This window comes from Enhydra lutris, unplaced genomic scaffold, assembly GCF_002288905.1.
Source record: "Enhydra lutris kenyoni isolate GAN:26980312 unplaced genomic scaffold, ASM228890v2 scaffoldscaffold34, whole genome shotgun sequence".
NCBI classification, from domain to species: Eukaryota; Metazoa; Chordata; class Mammalia; order Carnivora; family Mustelidae; genus Enhydra; species Enhydra lutris.
In genome coordinates, this window is record NW_019154118.1 from 10,257,532 (window position 1) to 10,269,783 (window position 12,252).

The window sequence follows — 12,252 nt, forward strand, 5'->3', positions numbered from 1 at the left end:
TTCCCGGGCAGGAACAAGTAGAGAGGAGTGAAGAGAGAAGAGGAGGTCCGGATGAGCAAGTAGCTGTGTCTCACTTCTCAGTGACTTTCACATTCACCTTTCTTTGCCTTGTGCACTCCCTGGCACACACACACACAAAAGAATTGGGTTGAATAATATTTTCTGTAGGGAAGGTAATAAAACAATGGGTGACTTTCAAACTCAATGCTGAAAGTTTAAAATTTATGTTAAATTCTAGTTAAGATAGTAAATGTTTACCAAAGGGTCCAGGACAGAAAAAATGGATCTCAAGTGAAAGAAAACATGAACTTGAAGTCATCTGATTTCAAACAGAAAGGAGAGTCCAGAGAAAGAGGGAAGGAAGACGGAAGAAGGGGAGGAGGCATTCATCCAACCATGTAGTCAAGCACCCATTTCCCATCATGGTTGGGTAAGCATTCAGGGAGCTTCCCTCTAGCATTAAAACAACTTAATTTTAAAATTGAGAAAGAGTAACACTTAACCTCAAAACACATTTCTCCTCAGTGTTTTCTGCATGGCGGCCTTTACCTCCTTATTCCTCAAGCTGTAGATCAGGGGATTCAGCATGGGGATCACTGTGGTGTAGAACACGGAGGCCACATTCTCCTGAGCCAGGAAACTGGCTGTGGAGGGTTTTAAGTACATGAACGCAGTAGATCCATAGAACATCCCCACAGCCACAAGGTGGGAGCTGCAGGTGCTGAAGGCTTTGGACCTGCCCTCTGTGGTGCTGATGCGGAGGATGTTGGAGAGGATGAAGACGTAGGAAACAAGGACTGTTAAACTGGTGACTATGATGTTGAATCCAGCCAAAAAGAAGACTGTCATCTCAATATCATAAGTGCTAGAGCAGGAGAGCTTCATGAGAGGAAGGATGTCACAGAAGTAGTGACTGATGAAGAGCTCACAATAGGACAGTTTTAACATGAGGCCAGTCTCTATTGTTGAGCCAATGAGCCCCATGGCATAGACCACAGCCACCAGCTGGGAGCAGACTTGACGACACATGATGACATTGTAGAGCAAAGGGCTGCAGATGGCAACATAGCGGTCATAGGCCATCACTGTCAGCATGTAACACTCGGCAATGACAAACACAAGGAAGAAGTAGAGCTGTGACATGCACCCTGCATAGGAGATGGTGTTCTTCTCTGACACAAAGTTCACCAACATTTTCGGGGTAATAACAGAGGAGTAGCAGAGGTCCACAAATGACAGATTGCTGAGGAAGTAGTACATGGGGGTGTGAAGTTGAGGATTCAGACAAATCAGTGTGAACATGCCCAGGTTCCCTATCATGGTGACCAAGTAGATCCCAAGGAAGAGGAAGAAAAGGGGGAGCTGGAGCTCTAGCTGATTTGTCAATCCCCTGAGAATGAACTCGGTCACTGTAGAGTGATTTTCTGCAGCCATTCTCCTGTTTTGGAGGCCCTGTGGGGATGGGAGAGAAGAACCCATGAAAGGCTGCATCTTTGACTTTTGGATGAAGTTAGTTTTGAGCACTTGGGCTCAGCTGGACGATCCTGGGCTCTTTCTGGATGAATCCTCTCCTCACCTTGCAGTTTGCTGGGAGAAAGACCAGCCTCTGGGTGTTTCAAAGATCATGAGGATGAGAGGAGAAGGGGGGAAAGATCTGGGAGTTTCACCCCTTGTATACTTCTCAAATATCCTACAGCAATTCTGAAAGTATTGTCCCTGGATCAGCAGCATCAGCCTCATGTTAGAGATACAAACTCTCAGGTCTCACCCAGGACCTAACAAATCAGAAACCCTAGGGCAGCGGGAAGCAATCTGGGTTTAACACTCTCTCCAGGTGATGCTGTGTGCTTAGGTTTGAGAACCTTTAATCTATAGGTAACAAGCAGCATGTTTCATAGTTTGTACTTGGAGATGTATTTTGATTCAGAAATAAAATGTCCTCGTCATCTGTGCAATTCCCAAATAGTCTCGAGTGTGAAAGCACAAATACCCATCTCAAATCCACACAGTGTCAGGATAGTATGGCAATTACAATTGTATCACTGAGTGACAAGTCGGGGTCTGTAGCTGAAAGACGCAGATGAGGACAAGAGGCCCCAGTAATTTGACAGTAATGGCTGACAGGCAAGATGGGTGCCCTCGTGTCAAGGGAGAAAAACTAAAATTTTAATCAGGCCAAATGACCACGGGGAACAAAACCAGTCAGCACAGCCTGAGATGACAAGCTTGCACAAAATTCAGCAACATTTAAAAAAAAACCCTCGCAACACATCCTGTCATGCTCTTTAGCGGCTGCCACATCCTGAAACTGTTACCAGAAATAGTGAGCTGTGTATCCTGCCTGCCACTCTGCTCCTGAAACTTGCAGCTTGGGACCTGAGTCTGACCAATGTCCATAAAGGGCACAGAGCTTTCCCTAGGTTTTTGCTTCTTTGTATTCCAAGCCTGATCCTTCCCTGACAGAGCTACTTTGGTTTTGTAGCCCAAAGTCATGTCTCACTGGTTGCAAACTGCAGGGCAATGAAGCTTTTCCTTGCCTCTGATGGAGTCCTTGCATTCCAAGATATTTTTTGTTGACTACGAAATCAGTCCAGGGCCTGACGGCTTCCCAGGGGAATTTTTAACAAACACTTAAAGAAGAACTAATACCTATTCTTCTGAAGCTGTTTCAAAAAATAGAAATGGAAGGAAAACTTCCAAATTCGTTCTATGTGGCCAACATTACCTCGATCCCCAAACCAGACAAACACCCCATCAAAAAGGAGGATTACAGACCAATAACCCTGATGAACAGGGATGCCAAAATTCTCACCAAGATACTAGCCAATAGGATCCAACAGTACATTAAAAAAATTATTCACCACGACCAAGTGGGATTTATCCCTGGGCTGCAAGGTTGGTTCAACATCCACAAATCAATCAATGTGATACAACACATTAATAAAAGAAAAGACAAGAACCATATGATCCTCTCAATAGATGCAGAAAGAGCATTTGACAAAATACAGCATCCTCTCTTCATTAAAACTATCCACAGTATAGGGATAGAGAGAATATATCATATCATAAAAGCCATCTATGAAAAGCCCACAGTGAATATCATTTGCAATGGGGAAAAATGGAGAGCTTTCCCCCTAAGGTCGGATATACGACAGGGATGCCCGCTCTCACCACTATTGTTCAACATAGTACTAGAAGTCCTAGCCTCAGGCATCAGACAACAAAAAGAAATAAAAGGCATCCAAATTGGCAAAGAAGTAGTCAAACTCTCTTCACAGATGACATGAAACTTTATGTGGAAAACCCAAAGACTCCGCCCCCAAATTACTAGAACTCATAAAGGAATTCAGCAAAGTAGCAGGATATAAAATCAATGCATAGAAACTAATTGCATTTCTATACTAAAACAATGAGACAGAAGAAAGAGAAACTAAGGAATTGATTTACATTTACAATTACATTTACATTTACAATTGCACCCAAAACCATAAGATATCTAGGAATAAACCTAACCAAAGAGGTAAAGGATTTATACCCTAAAAACTACAGAACATTTACTAAAGAACTGAGGAAGACACAAAGAAAAATGGAGAAACATTCCATGCTCATGGATTGAAAGAATAAATATTGTTAAAATGTCTATGCTATCCAGAGCAATCTACACATTCAATGCAATCCCTATCAAAATACCTTTGACATTCTTCACAGAGCTGGAACAAATAATCCTGAAATTTGTATGGAACGGGAAAAGACCCCAAATAGCCACAGGAATTTTGGAAAAGAAAACCAAAGCTGGTGGCATCCCAATGTCAGACTTCAAGCTACACTACAAAGCTGTAATCATCGAGAAAGTATGGTACTGGCACAAAACCAGACACAGAGCAGTAGAAAACAACAGAGAACTCAGAGGAGAGAATACAGAACTCCATAGTCAACTAATCTTCAACAAAGCAGGAAAGAATATCCAATGGAAAAAGGACAGTGTCTTCAGCAAATGATGCTGGGAAAGTTAGACAGCCCCATGTAAAAGAATGAAACTGGACCATTTTCTTACACCAGACACAAAGATAAACTCAAAATGAATGAAAGACCTCAATGTGACACAGGAATCCATCAAAATCCTTGAGAACACCACTTTGACCTTGGCTGTAGCAACTTCTTCCTAGACACATCTCCAAAGGCAAGGGAAACAAAAAAGGAAATGAACTATTGGTACTTCATCAGTATAAAAAGCTTCTGCACAGCAAAGGAAACAGTCATCAAAACTAAAAGGCAACCTATGGAATGGGAAAAGATATTTGCAAATGACATATCAGATAAAGGGTTAGTATCCAAGATCTATAAAAAACTCATCAAAGTCAACACCCAAAAAACAAATAACCCAGTCAAGAAATGGGCAGAAGAGATTACAAACATATCTTTGAAGAAGACATCCAAACAGCCAACAGACACATGAAAAAATGCTTCACATCACTTGGCATGAGGGAAATACAAATCAAAACCACAATGAGATATTACCTCACACTTGTCAGAATGGCTAAAATTAATAAGTCAGGAAATAAAGAATGCTGGAGAGGATGCAGAGAAAGGGGAACCCTCTTACACTGTCCGTGGGCATGCAAGTTGGTAGAGCCACTTTGGAAAACAGTATGGAGGTTCCTCAAGATGTTAAAAATAGAGCTAACCTACAACCTGGCAATTGCACTACTAGATATTTACCCCAAAGATACAAATGTAGTGATCCAAAGGGGCACCTGCACCCCAGCGTTTATAGCAGCAATGTCCAGAATAGCAAAACTGTGTAAAGAGCTGAGATGTCCATTGACAGGTGAATGGATAAAGAAGATGTAGTAGATATATCTATATACATATCTATATATAGATACACACACACACAATGGAATAATACTCAGCCATCAGAAAGGATGAATACTTACCATTTACATCAGTGTGGACAGAACTGGAGGGTATTATGCTGAGTGAAATAAGTCAATCAGAGGAAGACAACTATCATATGGTTTTACTCATATGTGGAATATAAGAAATAGTGCAGAGGATCATAGGTGAAGGGAGGGAAAACTGGATGGGTAGTCATCAGAGAGGGAGAAAAACCATGAGAGACAATCTTAACTCTAGGAAACAAATTGAGGGTTGAAGGGAGGTGGGTGTGGGGATGGGGTAACTGGGTGATAGGCATTAAAGGAGGATATGTGATGTGATGAACACTACATCTGAAACTAATGATGTACTGAATGTTGGCTAATTGAATTTAAATAAAATATCAGTAATATCAATTTCAAAGGTGGTTGTAAAAATAACACAGGATAATGCATATTTAGAAATTTTTTTCAAGCACTCAGTTCACATAAAAGTGAGCTGTCATTAGGTGTCTGGAATTTGTTCTTAGTTTTTCACGGGACTTGAGGCTCTAAGACAGTGGTTCTCAATACCGACTGTATACTATAATCACCCAGAGCATTTGAAAGTATGGATGCCTGGGATCTACCCATAGAGGTTCAATTAAATTGATCTGTGTGCAATGTGGGCACGGGCACATAATATAGTACAGAGTAAGTGCCCAAAGGCCATTAGTGTTATGATGATGATTTTCAGATTGCAATATGAAACCAGGCCCCATGAGCTCCCTAATGACACGGTACTCAAACTGTCAACATATCCCTAAGAAGCATGAATCATCCTTGTTGGATCTGATACTTACAGACATCCCATCTCTAAGATATATTGCTTAGGCTAAAAACCTTGAGTTCTCATTCTTTCTATTGCTTCCTCATATAATTATTAACTTTTGTATAATGTCCTCAAAGGTCAATCTCTAACTCCTAAAATTTTGGGTATGAGGAGAAATGTGTTCTGAGTAGGATTTTTATTTCCATTTTCCTATGGAGAAAACAGGAACACCAGATCCTCAGTGGCTTGCTTGAAGCATACTAACGATCAGTGACTTAGAACTTAAACTCTTCTCTCCTGATCGTGAGCTCATTTCTTTTAGTCCAAGTGTGCAATCTTGTATATCTGCCCACCTACAGTGCTAAGCTTTACACCTGAGGTCTTAGCTTGTGCACAGCATTTTTTTTTTCTCATCCTCTACTCTAGGAAATTGGAGCTCTAAATGTTGCCCCAAATCATACAGTTAGTAGAGGCAGAAGTAGGCTACAACCCAGGACTTCTATCATCTCTTTTGCTTCCATTAAATTGTATTGTTTTGTTGTAGCTTACCTTTGGGTAGCACTTTATTATTATTTATAAACTTGATTTATTGAATTTTTGGAGATGCAGGATGGATTTCATTGCCTATTCAGGGGGCATTTAAGAAATTACAAAGGCAGGGGTGTTTGGGTGGCTCAGTCGGTTAAGCCTCTGCTGTTGGCTCAGGTCATGATCCCAGAGTCATGGTATCGAGCCCCATGTTGGGTTCCCTGCTGAGCGTGGAGTCTGCTTGGGATTCTCAATCTCTCTCTCTCTCCTGCCCCTCCCCCTAAAATAAATGAATCATAAAAAAAATACAAATAAGCAAAAGTAAAAACAGCATTTCCCCACTATTTGGAGACTAATACCGGCAGTGACTATCTTTCTAGATTTTTTCTATGTGAATGTATATATATATATATATATATATATATATATATATATATATATATATATATAAATAATATATATTTACATGTGTATAAGTATATATGTATTTTTATATATGTATTTTTAAAAAAACATTTTGTAATGTGCTTTTTGTACTTTATAAAGTACTTTATAATACATTGTCTCATTTGATTCCTATAATAATAATAACTCTGGCAACTAACTGTGTTTCCTTTTCTTAGACATAACAGTCTTTAAATCCTTAGGATGTGGTGTGAAGACAAGGAAATCTGCATTGCATTGTAAACCTCATATGTTAAGTTGTTGGTGGTATGGCATTTAACTTCACAATAACTAGTCTCAGAAGTACCTACTTTTTCCCCATTAGAGGAGAAAACAAATTTCTTCTGGATCACAATAGATTAAAAAAATCTTACATATCTCTTTGTACCCAATTTTTACCTCTTAAAACAGTAAGAAACATAGAAAATCCAGCTTGAATATACTATTACCAGAAACCAATGTGCTTTACAAAATTGCAGAGTAAACAGCCCTCAGTGTGGTGCAGATGGCGAAAATCCTAGACAGCACCAAGTTAACGTTTTACTCCTATAATCCTCTAATGATATGAAATTGGCAAACCATGATCCATGTATTTGGTGTCAGTTACTACAGGGATTACCTCTAACTTTACCTGACCATCAGAGGCTTGGGATTGCTGCCGATGAGAACGCAGAACACAAAGAAAAGACTCTGAGAGATGAAGGTAGACAAATGTTAGAAATAAAGCCTGCATTAGAAACAGGAGCTCATGGAAGAAATATTTTACTCATACAATTGCTTTAAATCCAATTAAATAACTGGGGTGAGAAAAAAATAACATGGTCTCCTGGAAATTTTAGGGGATGCCTTGATTCCTGTAGTAGGAAATAAAGAGTGAGAAAGGAGAGAACCATACAGATTTATATCTAGTCCAAAATGGATTCTGAGGCATCAGCACGGTTAGGAAAAATGGGGTCACTGAGACTGGGAGACTTGGGGATCTGTTTATGTAACACACAGGCAGAACCTCCTGGGATGCCGTCAGTCTGGAGCCTGGAGTCCTTGCTGAAGGAGCAATTAGAGTCTTGGTGTGAAGCATGGTTTGTCTCCCAGGTGTGTTAATTTTCCTTTCATCTGGAGTCATCTTCAGCTTGGGAAACCTAGAGTCTAATGCCAGCCTTCAAATCCCTGACAGCCAACAACCTAGTGATCCTCACCCCCCCACCCCCACTCACCACGCCATTTGTCATCACCACCCACATCACCCGTTACTACCATTATGGCTACTACTCAATGTTGCTCTTCAGTAGACATAATCAGTTAGGTGGAAAACGTTTATTTTAAATGTTTTTGAAACAAATGAAAATATTTTACTAAAACAAACCAGAGCTTCGGTAGAGGGATGTTAAATTTATAAGAAACACTAAACTTGTCACCCTGCTACCATACCTATAAATGGCCACTGTGGAATGAATGGCAAGAGGTTGAGGGATGTAAGAGGTAGAATTATAAGAACTCTTCATGCATATTCTCATTCATAAAGGGAATATGTTCATAAGAAAATTTACTTTTAGTGATTATATTCAGCGATATCTTACGAAAATGTTGCCAATGAAGATTTTTATTTTTATTTAATTATTGAAAATATTTTATTTATTTATTTGTCTGAGGGGGAGGGGAGGGCACACAAGAAGAGGAGAAGCAGACTCCTCTCTGAGGAGGGAGCCCAATGTGGGACTTGATCCCAGTACCCTAAGATCTTGACCCGAGCCGAAGGCAGACACTTAACCGACTGAGTCAACCAGGCATCTCACTAACAAAGATTTTTAGACGTTTAATTTTGAGATAGTTGCAGAATCATATGCAGTTGAAAGAAACAATGTGGAGAGATCCTGCATACCCTTCATACAGTTTTCCCCAATGATAACATTTTGCAAAATTATACTGCAACATCACAATACCACACATGCATGCGCCCATACATACCCCATGCACTTCATTCAGGCTTCCCCCATTTTACTTGTGCTCATTTGTGTGTGTGTGTACATTTAGTTCAGTGCAACTTTATCTCATGCACAGGTTCTTTATTCACAGTTCAGATAAAAACACTCACATGACCTTCATTTTCTGATTTTCAAAATAATGGTTTCTTATTATCCTCCAAAGGTAACCAGCTACTTTTCTTTGGAAAGCACCCCACTGTTCATAGCAGCAATGTCAACAATAGCCAAACTGTAGAAGGAGCCAAGATGCCCTTCAACAGACCAATGGATAAAGAAGATGTGGTCTGTATATAAATGGAATATTACTCAGCCATCAGAAAGGATGAATACCCAACATTTGCATCAGCATGGATGGAACTGGAGGCGATTATGTTAAGTGAAATAAGCCAAACAGAGAAAGACAATTATCATTTGGTTTCACTTATTTATGGAACATAAGGAATAGCATAAAGGATATTAGGAAAAGGAAGGGAAAAATGAAGGGGGGGTGGGAATCAGAGAGGGAGACAAACCATGAGAGACTGTGGTGTCCAGGAATCAAACTGAGGGTTTTAGAGGGGAGGGAGGTGGGGGGATGGGTGAGCCTGGTGATGGGTATTAGGGAGGGCACGTTATTCAATGGAGCACTGGGTGTTATAGGCAAACAATGAATCATGGAACATTACATCAAAAACTAATGATGTACTGTATGGTGACTAACATCACATAATACGAAAGAATCATTATACTCTCATCACTTTAAACATATTGTATGTGTCATTACAATTATTATCCTTTTGTTACTCAAATTTTCTATCTTTGGCCTGTGGAAGTCTCTCCATTTTGTCTCTTGAGTCTTTGACAGGATGCTCCTAGTCTTTAATACTAATTTTTATCTGTTAATGACAAGATGTTCTGAGCTCATCTCATACATTTCATTCTTCAGATCAGGAATCGACCAGTTCTCCAGGAAACATGCTTTCTTTTAGTGGTGAAATGGTATTTTAAGACTAGTAATTAGGTACTAGAGAAGCTCATTGTTTTTGGGCTGGTTATTGTTTCTAAGTCTTTCCAGAAAGAACCAGAAAATTTCAGGCTACATGGTTCTCAAGGGATCTCATTTGAAAAGGCCAATAATTTCACTGGTATATGTTTTAATACTTATTTTGGGGGCAATTTTCTTAGGTGTGATGATTCTTTTCAATATGTCACTTCAAAAAAATTTTTTTTGACACTAGGAAAAGATCCAAGAATTATAGTCTTTATTTTCTGTTCTGTCCCTTGCTTTGGTTTTCTCCTCTGGTGCTCCTACTCCATGTGGATTAGATCTTCTTTGGCTGGTGTTTGTATTTGCTGCTTTCCCATAAACGCTCTTCGTTTCTTTTCTCTCTCTCTCTCTTTTTTTTTTTTTTTACCCTTCTTTTCACCTTCTATTTTTCCTAAGGTATTATCTGTTGTGTTTACTCACACTTCTGCTAATTCTAAGTCAGTCATATTTCTTATTTTTTCCTTTTATTTCTAATAATTTCTTGGGCTCTGTTGCTAATTTAAAAGTTTTCTTAATTCTGACTTCTGTTGTTCTTTCATACCTTGTAATATTTTCATGCATTTTCATTCATTTTTAAATAATGTAATAGTATTAATTTATTTGTAGTCATGGGCAATGGAATGAGTTGTGTTGTGTTCCCCCCACCTGCCAAATTCATATGTTGAAGCCTTAACCCTCAATGTGACAGTATTCTGAGACAGAACCTATATAAGAAGGTGACAAAGGAGGCCATAAAAGTGGGGTCCTGGGGCGCCTGGGTGGCTCAGTGGGTTAAGCCGCTGCCTTCGGCTCAGGTCATGATCCCAGGGTCCTGGGATCGAGTCCCACATCGGGCTCTCTGCTCTGCAGGGAGCCTGCTTCCCTTCCTCTCTCTCTGCCTGCCTCTCTGCCTACTTGTGATCTCTGTCTGTCAAATAAATAAATAAAATAAAAAAAAAAGATTAAAAAAAAAAAAGTGGGGTCCTAATCTGATAGGGCTGGTGCCATTCCTAAGATAAGGAAGAGGCACCAGAACTCACTGTCTCCTCCACATGAGGAAATACTGAAGCAGCAGCCATCTGTAAGCCCGGAAGAGTCTTCACCAGAAATCTCCTATGTAGGTACCCTAATTTCCAGAACTGTGAGAAAATATACTTCTGTTGCTTAAGTGACCCATTTTGTGGTATTTTGTTATGGCATCCTAAGCAGACTAATACAGTATGCCTTTGTGGTTTGCTCCATATTTTCTGCAGGAAAATTTTTCTTCTTATCATTTTATATGGAATTTCTTCTTGATTCTTTTCTACTGTTTGTTTTTATATCAAATTAGTTTTTTTCTAATTTCATATCTATAGAATTCCCTATTCTGTCGTTTTTGTGAGGTGTTAAAAAAATATGACTTTACCGTCTGAGATCTCTTGGCATTGTTCCGTTTCTACCTTTATCTGGGCCTTTTCACTCTTTTGTCTGTATCTACCCTTTTCTGTTTAGTTTCTATTCTTGTAGGGAGCTTTGGTTGCTTTATGTTGAGAGTTCATAGTGCACAAACTGTAGCCCCTTCAGATCTTAGTACAGAGTAATTTAAATTCACACACTATTGAAGAATGCAAAATTCCTTCCAGTTTTAGGTGCTATTTTCAAATTGGCCTTTTGAGAGATACTTGGAATACCGATTAGTTGTTTTGGAGTTTCAGGTTTGCCAGATGTCCCATTGCTTCCTTCTGTTTCTTCCTGCACAGATGCTGATACTAAGCAGATTTTAAGCTCTTGGTGGTTTGTGCCCATCTGCTTGTGTTTGGAGGTAAAGGGGATAACATATCACTTATTTTTGTCATAGGCTTTGTTAATGAGATTATGCTTTGCTATTTAGTTATGCTGTTTTTTTCCTTTTTTAAGATTTCATTTATTTATTTCATAGAGGCACAGTGAGAGAGCAAGCACAAGCAGGGGGAGTGGGAGAGACAAAAGCAGGCTCCCCATGAGACAGGGAGTCCAATGCAGGGCTCGATCCCAGGACCCTGGGATCATGACTTGAGCCGAAGGCAGCTGCTTAATGGCTGAACCACCCAGGTGCCTTTATGCTGGTTTTTTTTATGGGGGTATCCAGGAAGTCTACAAAACCATGACACAATCTTCCTCAAATCCTCCAAGATTTTCTATGTGCTTTTTCATTGTTTATATTAAGAAGACTAATCATCTGAAGTATATTTACATAAGTAGGATATATTTGTTGACTATATGAGAAAAATATAATCTTGGTATATGTCAAAGATAACATATTCAATAGGAACATTCAATAAATACATTCTTTAATATTCTGAATATGATACAAGTTTTTTTTATTTAAATTTTTTATTTTTTTAATTACTTTTTTAAAAACTTTTTTAAAATTTATTTTCAGCATAACAGTATTCATTGTTTTTGTACCACACCCAGTGCTCCATGCAATCCATGCCCTCTCTAATACCCACCACCTGGTTCCCCCAACCTCCCACCCCACACCTCTTCAAACCCTTCAGATTGTTTTTCAGAGTCCATAGTCTCTCATTGTTCACCTCCCCTTCCAATTTCCCCCAACTCCCTTCTCCTAACTCCCCATGTCCT

The 12,252-nt window shown here is 39.4% G+C and overlaps 1 protein-coding gene across 1 annotated transcript; it reads right to left on the reverse strand.

Moving 5' to 3' along the window:
* Positions 1-504: 504 nt before the first annotated feature.
* LOC111153858 (olfactory receptor 8A1) lies at positions 505-1,471 on the reverse strand. The gene has a single exon (XM_022513126.1). The coding sequence runs from the start codon at positions 1,432-1,434 to the stop codon at positions 505-507; it is 930 nt and encodes a 309-aa protein (XP_022368834.1). The 5' UTR covers positions 1,435-1,471.
* Between the last annotated feature and the right edge of the window lie 10,781 nt (positions 1,472-12,252).